Source organism: Chrysemys picta, chromosome 6 (assembly GCF_011386835.1).
Source record: "Chrysemys picta bellii isolate R12L10 chromosome 6, ASM1138683v2, whole genome shotgun sequence".
NCBI classification, from domain to species: Eukaryota; Metazoa; Chordata; order Testudines; family Emydidae; genus Chrysemys; species Chrysemys picta.
The window spans coordinates 90,990,552-91,003,920 of record NC_088796.1 but is presented as its reverse complement, the minus strand read 5'-3'; the positions used below and the strand labels follow the sequence as shown (position 1 = coordinate 91,003,920).

Genomic DNA, 13,369 nt, shown 5'->3' with positions numbered 1-13,369 from the left:
GCGCGGAGAACCAGAGCGCCCTGCAGGACAGTCGTCTTCCTTCCCTCCCCGCCGACCGGAGTGGAGCCCTCGCGGCAGGCAGCAGGAGGCGGCGCAGCGGGAGGGGCCGCATGGCAGCGCCCCTGCTGTAGCCCTGGCCACCCCCTTCTCTCTCTTTCCCGCCTGCTCCCCTCCCCCTCCCCCCCCCCAGCCGGTCCCCCTGCACCTGCACTCCAGCTGCACCGCAGGTTTTTTTTTTTTTTGCTTTGCTGTTCTGGCCGCCCTGTTTTTTTTTTTTTTTTCTTTTTTGCTTGGGCGGACAAAAAGCCAGAGCCAGCCCTGTATCTTTGTGTCAAGATTAGCAGACTTTACCTTTGTTCACAGCTGTATATATTCACAAGATGTAAAGATCTCCTGCTTTGGAGATGTGAAGAGGAAGTTTCAACAGAAGAGCAGCCTCACAGGATGCATCCCATGCATGCTGTAGTGTAGAGGAGTTCTTTAATGCCAGTCCTGCCGGGAGTAGCTTGGGGAGACAAGACAAAGTGGGCCGGGGAGGGGCTGAGAACTCAGTCCACAATTGATGTGCAGAGCCAATAGCCTTTGGGCATAAATTAGTATGTGCTTCAGCTTGGGTCAAAGGGATGGATTTTTGCTTGCCAAACCCCTCAACCTTCACTTTAGGTTTCATACAGATGAAGTGAATTTCACTTTTCGCAACAGAATATGTTACTGTGACTTAATTGACGTGCCTTAGATATGCCTCACATGATAATTACCTGTAAGACATGAATGTCGTGTATTGGTTTATTTAGGAGTTTTTCCTGTGTATGTATGTGTGAGGTGTTACTAATGGACATCATGTTGGCTAACTCTGAATCTTGTAATCTTGAGAGCTGGAGTTGGTCACGGTGTTTGTGAGGAAGACGCTATCTGATTAAATTTAGTCCTCTTTATTTATTTATTTTTTTCCCTGTTCATGGATTGTTCACCAAAGATCTTACGCAAATGTTTTTCAGGCTATGGATTATTTGAAAGGCATTCATTTTTGCTATGTACTGTTTGCAGTCTGTGTTTGGTCTCATGGTGCTTTAATGGGTTTCTTTTCCACATGCTCTAGATTGCAGGTGGGTTTAGTTTTGAGGGAAGCTGGAGGAACTGAAAGTGTTCTCTGGTGGTACAGTGTCGGTAGTCTGCTGCAGGGGGACAGGCATTGCAGTGAGAAAGCTTCAGATACATTAGAGGAGAATTGTGGATTTTTAAACAGTGTGGTCTTGTCTCTTCATCTGGCTATTCCTGATGCTACAGTATTGTTTCTACTCCCTGACTGGATGACTGAAACTTTTAAGGTAGGGGAATAATCTTATTCCCATGCAAATATGCATATTCCTGTTCTCCAGACGTGTGAACTGAAACCTGTATTTATGAATATATGTGAACTGCAAACCTAACTGGTACAAACGTGGCAGAACCTAACAACCATTCAGAATACAAACCTTCACACTCTGGTTTTGTATCATTCAACTAGCTCTATTGACAGCAGATATGTTTCATGCTGGGTTAAAATAAGGGAGAATTTTTCCTTCCTCTTTTTGGTTTGGAGGAATAATGTTCCCAGATAACTTCCTCCCTCCTCATTGGCTAGTGCAGAGAGAGTTCCCTACTAAAATCTACTTTAACCAATGTCTGTGTATGAGCACTTACTTTGTGGCATAAATTGATGAAAAATGTATTGTTACATTACAAATGATGGATGAATGTGAGAATTTATTTTTTATTTATTTTTAAATCTGCTGTCCAGAAGTTGACACAGCTGTATGCTGGAGCAGAACAAGGATTTTATTACCTGATTTACCAAACTATTTGCAATTTCCTCCATAGTCACAGATACAGTACTAGACTTCTGATGTACCTTGTGGCAATCTGGCATATATCTGTTTATAGTAGAACTCAATACCTATGTCCAGCTACTACATTCTGCCTGGCTAAAGTACAGTGTATAGTGTAATATTAGAAAACACACCATAATAGGATTTTGTATCATTTTAGGTTCTTTCTGCAAGATGGAAAATGCATTGCTTTTGTGTATATTCGTGTCCCATTGGCATTTCCTAAATGGTAAGAAGCAGAAATATTTGCTTAGGTTTTTTTTTTTCAATGTATGGGCATATACCTTGCAACTTAGTTTTTTTAAACTGTAGGTAAAAAAACACTGTTCTTTATCATTTAAAGGTTAAGCCAAATGTGTGTGCTTGAAAAGGGCTAGACTGATGTAGCTGGCAGCAGTGTTTGTGTAGACTTGCAAGTAGGAGTAAAAGAAGTGGGGAGAGCACAGCTCCATAGGTATCCATAATAGTTTCAGTGTATCCACAAAACAGTGTGTGTGTGTGTGGGGGGGGGTGTTTGTAAAGAACAGATGTAAAGAACTCACAAAGGAAGACATTGCAGTGTGCAAGTTTTATTGGTCTACAAATCCAAGTACTATGCTACATATTCTTCAGTGTCATCTGCTGGCACTTTATCTAGCAACTATTTACATATATACAAATATAGAGCACTCTTGTAACAGGCAGCAGCGGTACAAGCTTCTCCACAGTGTTCTGAAAATAGGGGCCAAGAGGACACCCACACCTAGTTTATGTATACAAATATCCTCTGTGTGTGTGTGTGTGTGTGTGTGTGTGTGTGTGTGTGTGTGTGTGCAACTCAGGTGTAAATAGCCAGTTAGGTACCTAACTGGTTATGTGCATGCACAAATGCCAAACTTGCACACAGACACTGTGGATGTTTTGTGTGCATAAATTAGACACACAGAAATTTATGTACATGGTTGGTAAAATATAATCCATGTTCTTTTTGGAAAAGAAGTTTTATTCTGAATTCTGTTTTCCAGCTTTATTCACAGTTGAAGTTCCCCAGCCACAGTACATTGTAGAATATGGGAGCAACGTGACCATGGAATGCAGGTTTCGAGTGAATGGTGAATTAAAACTTCAAGATTTAAGTGTCATTTGGGAGAAAAAAGAGGAACATACAAAAGAGGTTTACAAACTTCACAAAGGAAAGGAAAACTTTAATAACCAACACAGCAACTACAGGGGAAGAGTAAATTTGTTGAAAGATAAACTGCAGTTGGGACAGTCTATGCTTCAGATCACCAGCGTAAAACCTACAGATGCAGGAACTTACCTCTGTCTCATTGGCTATGAGGGAGCTGACTACAAGACGATCACTTTGCAAGTAAAAGGTAAGCATTTTTTCCAGATAGTGGAAATCAGTTTATTACTGCATTATCCAGTTACAAGTCTCCCCTCACTGACTTCATTGGGATGGCAATAATGCCGGAGGGTGAAATTTGGCTCTTGGTCTGTAACTAGTATTCACAATGTGTGTAAGATCTAGCTCAAGCCGCTGCATTACAGCATTGTCAACTCAACTCGAGAGAGCAAGTGCTGCTCATCCTTTCCTTCTCTCACTTACATTTGGAGGGTAAGGAGGGAGGTGGAGATTAGGCAGAGCACTTCTTGTGCAAAAGTGCTCAGGTTTCCTTGAGCACATCCTACCTCCTGGTCACACTGAGGACACTCTAACCTCCCTCTATTGCCCCTTCTCACCCATAGCTTTGCCTTCTGGAGAAGAGGAATAATCCTGCAGAGGTAGGGGAGAGGAAAGGCAAAATACCGAATGGATTCCCTTCCTCTGGACAGGGATGATGCTGACACCTCTTGCCCCAGGCTGTGACCCCGATACAAGTTATATGTTGGCCTCATTTTCTTTCTGAAAAACTATGGATTGCTTGTCTCAATACTGCTAGGTATATATTGTAGGTTGAACCTTGCAGTTCTGCACAAGAGTTTATTCAGTATCAAGAATGCAAAGTTCACTACAAACTGTTCTCCCACAAAGATACAGTGGAAAACATGTAGACTAGGGGGAATATTAATATCACTTTGATGCACAGATATTTATGCAAGTAATTCCCACAAATGCTAATGGGAGCTATGGGATAAATTGTGGGTTCTGGTGCATGTATGATGCAGAATCTGTAAGACCCCAATTATCCACTTGGGGTCAGCATCCAAAGAGGCCTCCACTGACCATTCTGAGGTACCCTCATGGCACTTACACAGCAGCCCAACCCCACACCTACCTCTGGGTGGAGTCCATGACTCTGCCCTTTTCTACCACACATGGCAGTGAAACAAATGAAGAATGATGTTGGGGAGGCCAGCTGAAGAAAGCATTGGGTGTGAAGGTTGATACAATCTTTAAAAAAAAGTTGCAAAACTGTAATGAAAATAGATCAGTCCAGGTACAAAACCTACTTCCCCACTTTTACCATAATTATGAATCAAACAATAATGATGTTTAACTTGATCATCAAAAACATATTATTTGCTCACATGAAGAATTTTGGCTTGAAAAGAGCATGACCTCCTGAAATAACACACAATCTTCTGTCAGCGCCATAGCTATAATAGCTTTTTGTGTCGTTGTTGTTTTTGTTTAGCTCCTTATAGAAACATAACCAAAAGAACTGTGACTGTCCAGGGGACTGCAGGACACAACGAATGGGAGTTAACATGCCAATCAAAAGGGTATCCTAAGGCAGAGGTCATTTGGCATAATGGGGAACATCAAGACTTCAGTGCCAAAGCAAACACAAGTTATGAAACAGGAACTGATCAACTGTATAGTGTGACAAGCACACTTAAAACCAACACAAGTATTAATGAGACATTTCACTGTATATTTTGGAACAAAGAATTCAAAGAAAACACATCTGCTATTTTAATCATACCAGGTAATGTTTCTTAAGTATGTTAATGCATTGTAAGGTTGTCTAGTGGATCAACCACAACCTGCTTTTCCTAATCTAGCCAAGGCCAAGCAATATATTGTAGAAATGGGTATAGTCTGGGGGCTTGAATTTTAGGCCTAATAGCTGGAAACTCTTGTGGGGGTTTTTAAATCCAGGCTCTTACACAAACTTCCTCTATGGCACTGGGTAAGTCACAGAACTGCCCTGCCTCAGTTTGCCACATGCAAAATGTAGACAATACCTTGCAGAGGTTGTATACAGGGCCGGCTCCAGGCACCAGCTTGTCAAGCAGATGCTTGGGGCGGCCACTCTGGAGAGGAGCGGCACGTCCAGCTATTCGGCGGCAATTCGGCGGACGGTTGCCGAATTGCCGCCGCAGATCACGATCGCAATCGCGGCTTTTTTTTTTTTTTTTTTTTTTTTTTTTGGGCTGCTTGGGGCAGCCAAAACCCTGAAGCCGGCCCTGGTTGTATAGGCATTAATGTGATCATGATTGTAATGCACTCTGAAACACTGAAAATGCTAAGTGTTGTTTTTCCACCATGTTTATATTTCCAGTATACATGGAGTTTGTGGGTGGTGATTCAAGGTGTGGAGTTCTGCACAGCTTTAAAAGTTATGTGAAAGTCATGTATGAACCTGAGGGTAGAAAATGTCCCAGTCTAACTGGAGCCGAGAAATGAAACCTTCCTCTGGAACTTAATCATAAACATGTACAGTTTGGGGATCAGAGCCATCAATTCCTTATTCCTACATTACATTTAAACAAATTAGTACCAGAATCAAAATCTGTACATAGAATGGAGTGGAAGGAAGAGGTTGCAAAAATCCAAAAGTCCAGACGAGGCCCTTGGATACTGCTAGAATAAATCATCAGAGGTAAAAAATGTTATGGTGAGCAAAGTCTCAAGGGGTGATGGTATTTAACAAGGGAGTGAAATGATTTAAACAGCAAAATCCCCAGGTGAGATACAGTCCAGCCCTGTAATCCTGGGTGTGGAACTCTGCCTTTCCAAAAGGATACTCCCCAGTCTGTTTCCTGAGCAGTTATTGTGATAGCCATTTCCTTGAACACCTATGGAAGAATGATCCCCCTGCATTCTGTCACAGACCCGTTTGTGTTATCCAGTGCATCTCTTTGGATACCACTGACTCCAGAAGCAAAGATAAATATTAAATTGTCTTCCACCTTGTTTGAAACAGTTTCTGTTTATTGACTTGTCTCACATGGCTTGGAATGCAGCATCAGGGTGTGTCCTTGAACTGTATAAGGGTAGTTAAGCTCTGGAATAGACTTCCAAGGGAGGCTGTTGGTGTTTGTCCAACCTGTTCTTAAAAACCTATCAGGGATGGGGTACGTTTACTTTGTCCTGTCTCTGCACAAGGAGCTGGACCTGCTGACTTCTCAAGGTCCAGTCCAGCCTTACGTTACTATGATTCCGTATTTCCCATGAGCACAGTAATGAGTCATGGACATGTTAGGGTTACCATACGTCCGGATTTTCCCGGACATGTCCGGCTTTTGGGGGTTCAAATCCCCGTCCGGGGGGAAATCCCCAAAAGCCGGGCATGTCCGGGAAAATCGGGAGGGAAGGATGGAGGGCTCGGCCGGGGCCTCTTTGGCCGGGGTCGCGGGGCCGGGGGCATGGTGCCGGGCCGGGTGCGGGGCCGGGCGGGGAGCCGGGGGCGCGGTGCCGGGCCGGGAGCCGGGCGGTGCGCCGGGCCGCGGGGCCGCGGTAGCGGGGGGGTGCGCCGGGCCGCGGGGCCGCGAGCCGGTCCGGGGTAGCGGGGGGGGGGGGGGTGCCGGGCCGCGAGCCGGTCTGGGGTGGGGGGGGGGTGCGCCGGGCCGCAGGGCCGCGAGCCGGTCCGGGGTAGCGGGGGGGTGCGCTGGGCCGCCGGGGGCCGGCAGTGCTGGGCGGGCGGGGGTGGTCGGTTGGGGGCCGGGGCCGGCACCCCAGGGCCCGAGCCGACCCAGGCTGGAGCCGCCGGGGGGCCAGCCTGGGCCGCGCCTCCTCCCCCCACACTCCCCCTTACCTGCTTCAGGCTTCCCGCGAATTAAATGTTCGCGGGAAGCAGGGGAGGGGGCGGAGACTTTGGGGAGGGGGCGTGGGCGTGGGCGGGGCTGGGGGCGGGGCCGGGGCCCCGTGGAGTGTCCTCCATTTGGAGGCACAAAATATGGTAACCCTAGGACATGTGTTGTAGTGATCAAAGTTGTTTGAACTTCTTAAACTAATTATTGTAATTCAATAATATTAATAACATTCTCAGGTTGTTGGGTTTTGGAATAATCACAGAGAAATAAAATCTATATAACTTATAACCTGTATTTTTAAATGGGGACAATTTTTTGTGAAATTTTTCCATTTTGTCCAGTTCCATGAACTCATTGATAATCAAGAAGAAAATAAGACACTTTAAAAAAAAAAGTGTTGTTGAAATTTCTAAGATTCAAGAGAGTTTAACCCGCTTGAGTAATTTAACTTGTTACTGTAACTTGATTATTTCCCTAATAATTTTCTTTTAATCCTTTTTAGATTGTCCAGTAGATAGTCAAAGGATTAACAGTAGACGGTATTTTGCAACAGCTGGAGCTGTGTTGGTTCTCTTTGGATCATCGCTTCTATTTATGCTCTGGGTAAAAAAGGGTATACATTTTTTTTACCATATTTTTCACCTTTTGTTATGTTTGTTGATACTAATAGAATTGAAATCAGCTGATGATGGTCTGTTCCAACTCCTTCCAACTACCCTGAAACCCCCAATTCTCTTAATTCTTGTATCACATCCTTCCTGCTTTCTTTGTTTTTTCTTAATCTGCTCTCACCACATACTAATCATTAAGGTAGTATTTATCATCTCCCTAGCACAGTGAACTGTTTTCTCATCTGCCTACAGGCAGTTGTTAATGCATCTCCATTGGTCAATCTGTAGATGATGCTGCAGAGCGTTATGAGTGGTGCTTTCCCCATTCGGAAGTGAAAACATTCCTACCCAGCTGGCATTGCCAAAGCTGCTTCCGGTTCCTCGGTTTCCCTCATGATATGGAACCTACATGTCATTAGGCTGGCATGATATTTGTCTTTTCTGTTATAGCTTCTAACAAAACTGTCTGAACTTGGACTCAATAACTTTATAAGGGATCTAAATGAGTGCATTCTAGTTATATTTTTATCATGGCTAAAATGTAATAGAAATGACCATAAACAGGTATCTGCAAGAATTTTTGAGATTTACATTTGGAAGATTTTATCACAAGAGGTACTCCACCTCCCCATACAGTGGTTTGCCACCACTAGTTTGTTCCATTTTCTTGATTTTTTTTTTTTTAATTAGGTTTTGTTTCTTCAGTTAATTTGAGTGATTTAAAAAAGCTGGTAGCTTCAGGATCAAACGGTTGCAGAGGGATTACCTGAAAAGTACTGGAGGTTCAGTGTTGACACACACCTGTTATGCTGACAGAACCACACCAGTTTGTCATACTGTAACAGTATGACCAGGAATGCATGAGGAAGTTTGAGCCAGGCAATGAGCTAACGGCTCACCAGAAAATCTTTTAAAATTATGTAGTAGGCATAAACACACAGCTGGCATGAACTTCAGCTGGAAATAATACAGAGCTGTGTGGTAACTTTTTCAGTAATACCTTTTAGTAGAGGTATTAAGGTTATGAAACTGTTTTATTATTTCAGGCCATGTAATATATTCCCCCATCACCACTGGAAATAGCAATACTTTCTGGCTAGAAGTCACATGGAAAATGTCTTCCATCATCAAAATTTATGATAAGGTCTCCATTAGGACTGCATATTCCTAGTCCATCAGGTTAATGATAGCATACCATTGCTATGTCAGACTCAGTTCATCTCTTCACACAACCTTCTCCTGCCCCACATAACAGGGTGTTATGAAGATGTCTGTCTCAGGCCCTGTATAAATGTTTTGTATTCTTCTATAACAGCCCCACAAGTGATGTCAGTAGTGGTGTTAGCAGGCTCCAGAGGGTGCTGCAGCTAGCCCTGTTCAATCAACAGTACCTTTGCTATCAGAGTGTGGTGGAAACAGGAGTACACAGTGTAAGTGGAGGAGGGAAGAGGGGAAATCCTTGGTGTCTCAGAAGATCCCCTCCTGGAAATGTGATATTAAGGTCACATTTTTCCTAAGTTACAAGAAGGAGTAGTATTTTCGCTGTTTCCCCCCCCCCCCCCCAAGTTTGCATTGGAACAGTGACAAAGGTGATTTTTCAGTAGATACTATACCTAATTTGTAGTCTTTTGAGGTAAAAATATACAACAGCAAATAACTTAGATAAATATTTCAGGGGTTTTGTAGTAACACTAAATCTAAAATGAGTATTTTCTTTCATATTCTTCCTTTTTCTCTTGCAGCTAGAAAAGATCAGGACAGGGAGACATGTACAAATAATGCAGCAGTGAAAGTGATAAGTAAGTATTGCATACATGTGACTGGATGTGCTTCAAGTGAAACTGGCTTAACTGAGAACTCCCTACGTAATGGGGCAACCCTAAGCAAAATTGTATTCTGCTCCATTTTGCATTCTTCTTTTAAGTTGTCTGATAACTAGACAGTAATAATTAAACAGTGAACTTGGTGCCTTTTATTTTCTGAAATAATAAAAACATATATTCTGAACAGTAAATTAAGTAAAATATCAGACTGGACCAACTTCACATATTACAACACAAACAGTCCTGTCAAACAGAAATTAGTGTTGTGGCTAAAAGTGTAGGCAAACGCAAAGACCAAGCTTTAAAAAAGTGACTAGTGATTTTGAATGGGTCAATTTTTGATTGTCCATTTTAAGATGCCTTAAAATGGCTCAATTTCCTCCCTCCTCCAGAGGCTACATCAGATGAATAGCATTTTAGAGAGGAAAAACAATTTTTAGTTTTAGTTCTATAAAACAAACTGTTTTATGCATTAATTCTTTCTGTAAGCCTGCAGTTCAATTAGGCACTCAGCTTACCTAGAATGCCATGGTCAGAATTTTTTACAAAGGATTTATGACCATACATGAGGGGGGGAAAAACTATGCCCACTCATGTGTGTATATGTGTGTTGATATTTTATTTTATTTTTATTAAAAGAATTATCGACAGATGAGGAAGAGGAAGATTGCAGAGAGATTTCTTCTGAGAATGAAGAACTAGAAAGTAAGTACAGATGAAAAAGGAAAAATAGTAGCAAACTTCACACAGTACAAATCATCTGCCAGCTTCCATGTCCAGGAAAAGGGCATAGCCCAGTGGGAGTTGGAGCTTAACGGCAGTTGTTGCTAAGGGACTGACAGATTAAGAACTGGCCTGTAGACCAGTTTAAAAATTTAAATGCAGATTTTGAGCACTTCCCAGTCCACACTCCAGTGATTTTAGGGGATCCTTTCCCAATTATTGACTTACTGATCTGAGGCCTCCTATTTTCCTTTCTCCCACCTGTTAGTTACATTTTTTGTTTTTAAATCTTTGCATTCTAGGGAATCTTTCTAGGTTTCTCTGGCTGATCTCCAAAAAGTAGTTTCCAGGCAGGGAAAGACCAGTAACTTCAGAATGAGACCCCTTAACAATTCTTCCATCGCTGGTTAATGTTCAGTCACCTGGAGATAAACAATCACCCTTGTTAATATGCTGCAGCATGGAAAACATATTAGAATGTTCAATAAAGTCCATGGACTACATTTTTATGCATTTGTCACATGACTCTGTCCTTAGGAATGGGGCAGCACAACCATCTAAGCTGGAATTTGATAACAGTTAGTAAAAGGATAATTCCTCCTTCTCTGTTCGCACTTGGAGATTCCTGTGAGTCAATAGCCACAGATACTAATTTTGGCTAAATCAGGCCCAAAGTCATCAAGAATATAATTGCAAAATATGATCCATCAGTCAGTTAATTTTTAAACATCAGTTAGTTTGGCCTTGTTTGCGCTAGATAAGTACAGCTGAATTAAAAATTGATCTAGTTAAAAAGGTACAAACCCTTAATGGGAACAAATTTTGCCTGCATTGGGCCTATGGTGTGGTAATTGGACAATTACAAGCTACAATAGAGATTATTTATTTTCTTCTGGTGTTAAAAAGATTGGGTCAAATTCTGCATTGATGTATATCCACTCAACCCTATTGGCTAAATGGTGCAGAATTTGTGCAGTATTGTCGGTTATGTATTTTTTATTTATTTTACTTTTGGCTTTAGTCAAACTAAAGATGGTAAATGATGTCATAAATGTGTGGTGATGTCTTTTTTTTTTTTATAATGCTTGTTTAATTTATTTTCTTTTCACAGATGTACGAATTGAGGTGACTTAATCGAGAATGTTTTCTTCCTTCACTGAATATATTCTAGAGCTCTGGGAGTTTTATTTTAAATACTATTTTAAAATGTCCTGGTCTAATTCTCCTTTCATTTACACCAGTGTAAATTCAGAGTAAATTCACAGAAGTTAATGGAGTTATCCTGATGTAAAACTGATCAGCATCAGGCTCTCTGTGTATGTATTTGTATTTATTTAAGTTCCTACATGTCTGCTTTGTCCATTATGCACTTTTGTGGATGTTGTTCAGGTTTTTTAAGTACTTCTATCAAAAAAGAATGCACTTGAGGTCCCTACCCTAATGCATTTCATACTTGTTTTTAAAACATTCCAATTTTTCTCTGAGCTCTAAATTCCCTACTGAGACACTATCACTTCCAGCCTCCATGGATGAAATTGTCATCACTTTGACGCATACAAGGATAAGGAGGAGACTGAATGTCATGCATGTGGGCCACCATCTCTCCTTACTGTAGATTTTAAGATATTGGCTAACGTTGAGCAGTTAGTTAGTTAGTTCAACAGAGAAAAGGCTGTTTAACCCTCCTGTCAACATCATGATGTTCTACCTAGGGAGGTGGTGGAGTCTCCTTCCTTGGAGATTTTTAAGGCCCGGCTTGACAAAGCCCTGGCTGGGATGATTTAGTTGGGAATTGGTCCTGCTTTGAGCAGGGGGTTGGACTAGATGACCTCTTGAGGTCCCTTCCAACCCTGATATTCTATGATTCCTCTTGGGTTGGAAGTCAGCAGATAATCTCTTGCCCTTTGAAGATGCTCCAGAGAGTTAGAAGTTCTACTGTTTACTGTTACTAGGGATATAGTTAGTACCACCAGTTTGCAACTGGTCACTATTCTGATCAACCATCTGAAAAGCAAGACTTTGGACCTTCTAGAAGAATAGCCTATGGAGTGGACTCTTTGGAAACAGTTGAGATGGAACGTCTGCTCTTCTATGATACAAAATAGACTCTCGTTAAATCAATTAGCATGTATTTTGGAAGCACTTTTGGATTCTAAGTATCATTAAGCTATGGTTTGGTTATATTTTGCAAGATACCTACTTGTCTTTACTGTGTCTTTATTTTACTGTGTCATAAATTATTAGAATTATTTATTACAATAAAATTGAAAACTATATTTTTTAATAAAGAGGATGTTTCGTTTCCTTTTGTATCCTATTTTCTAAGCCCTTCCCCTTTGTATAACATTTTCTTGGCATGGCAAGAGCCTGGTACAAGGACAAACACTTATTAGGATGTGTGTATGTTATTACAATAACTTGAAATATCATTCATAGTCACTCCAAGTAACCTTTTCCAATCTCCCATCATGAAAACCCATAATTTGAGATGTACTCAAATCTTAGTTTCAGACTTAAAGTAGCCAAGTCTTTTCTGTAAAGAAATTAAAGGGGTATTAACACCTATGGACAAAGTTTATGAACTTTCCTGCAGCACTGAAACAAACTGAAATCCATAGGGTGAAATTTAGTCCTGTGGATAGGGCTACTACTTAAGCCTTCAAAATAGGGCTTAAATGAAACTTAAGTGCATAGGTTCTGCTGGGGTGAATTGCTTCAGGGAGAATAACTCCTAAAGTGAACCCTATTCATTCAAAAAGTCCTCCTGCACAGAATCTTACTGAGGACTTCCTAAGAGAACAAATACTGACTACAGCATTCGTGAGATATGGCTTTATGAAAAAGTTGGAAAACTTTAAAACAAAGTGAAGTGCCTCTCTTTTCAAAATGTTAGTTCTCAAACAGGTTATGTGAATCACTTCAACTGCAAAAATAAACCCCTCCAATGCCTCTAGCTATACTACACCACAGTGAGGGCAACGTGCTGTAAATCAGGTTCCCGTGGCCTAAAGGCCAAAATGTCTCACAACCCTCGCCTCCTCCTTTTAAAGGAAATTGGAGCCTAGCTTCCTTTGCTGGAATTTGTTGATGTGCTAGGCCTGGCCGCTTTTGTCATACTGATCACAGAAGTCATGAAAAAAGAACAGGAAAGTCACTAATGTGGTGTGGCTGCTTTAGGCTGCACCATAGGTGCATTTTGGCTGTAAACCTGGCTTAATTACCCCAAGGAGCAGCTCCTATTTCAGAGGGAACCGCCACTGGCCTGGTGCTGATGTAAGGGGTCAGACACCACTCACCATGAGCCTCATGCTGGCGTAAGATGGGAAATGGGCATGCTGATTACTCGTGAGTACTGTTTTAAATGTAACAACTCCCTCAG

At 41.8% G+C, this 13,369-nt stretch overlaps 1 protein-coding gene across 4 annotated transcripts in view; it reads left to right on the top strand.

The window, feature by feature from the left end:
• LOC101953917 (programmed cell death 1 ligand 1) overlaps positions 1-12,278 on the top strand; it is a 30,570-nt gene extending 18,292 nt beyond the window's left edge. For 2 of the 4 annotated variants that reach the window (XM_065549349.1, XM_005296799.4), the window contains exons 2-8: positions 2,029-2,097; positions 2,873-3,226; positions 4,490-4,783; positions 7,336-7,446; positions 9,187-9,243; positions 9,907-9,972; positions 11,102-12,278. In XM_065549349.1, the coding sequence (XP_065405421.1) occupies positions 2,043-2,097; positions 2,873-3,226; positions 4,490-4,783; positions 7,336-7,446; positions 9,187-9,243; positions 9,907-9,972; positions 11,102-11,124 (960 nt within the window). In that variant the 5' untranslated portion in view covers positions 2,029-2,042 and the 3' untranslated portion in view covers positions 11,125-12,278. The remainder of the gene's footprint in view (positions 1-2,028; positions 2,098-2,872; positions 3,227-4,489; positions 4,784-7,335; positions 7,447-9,186; positions 9,244-9,906; positions 9,973-11,101) is intronic. The other 2 variants (XR_002888484.3, XM_065549350.1) reach the window with 2 other exon arrangements.
• The last annotated feature ends 1,091 nt before the right edge of the window (positions 12,279-13,369 follow it).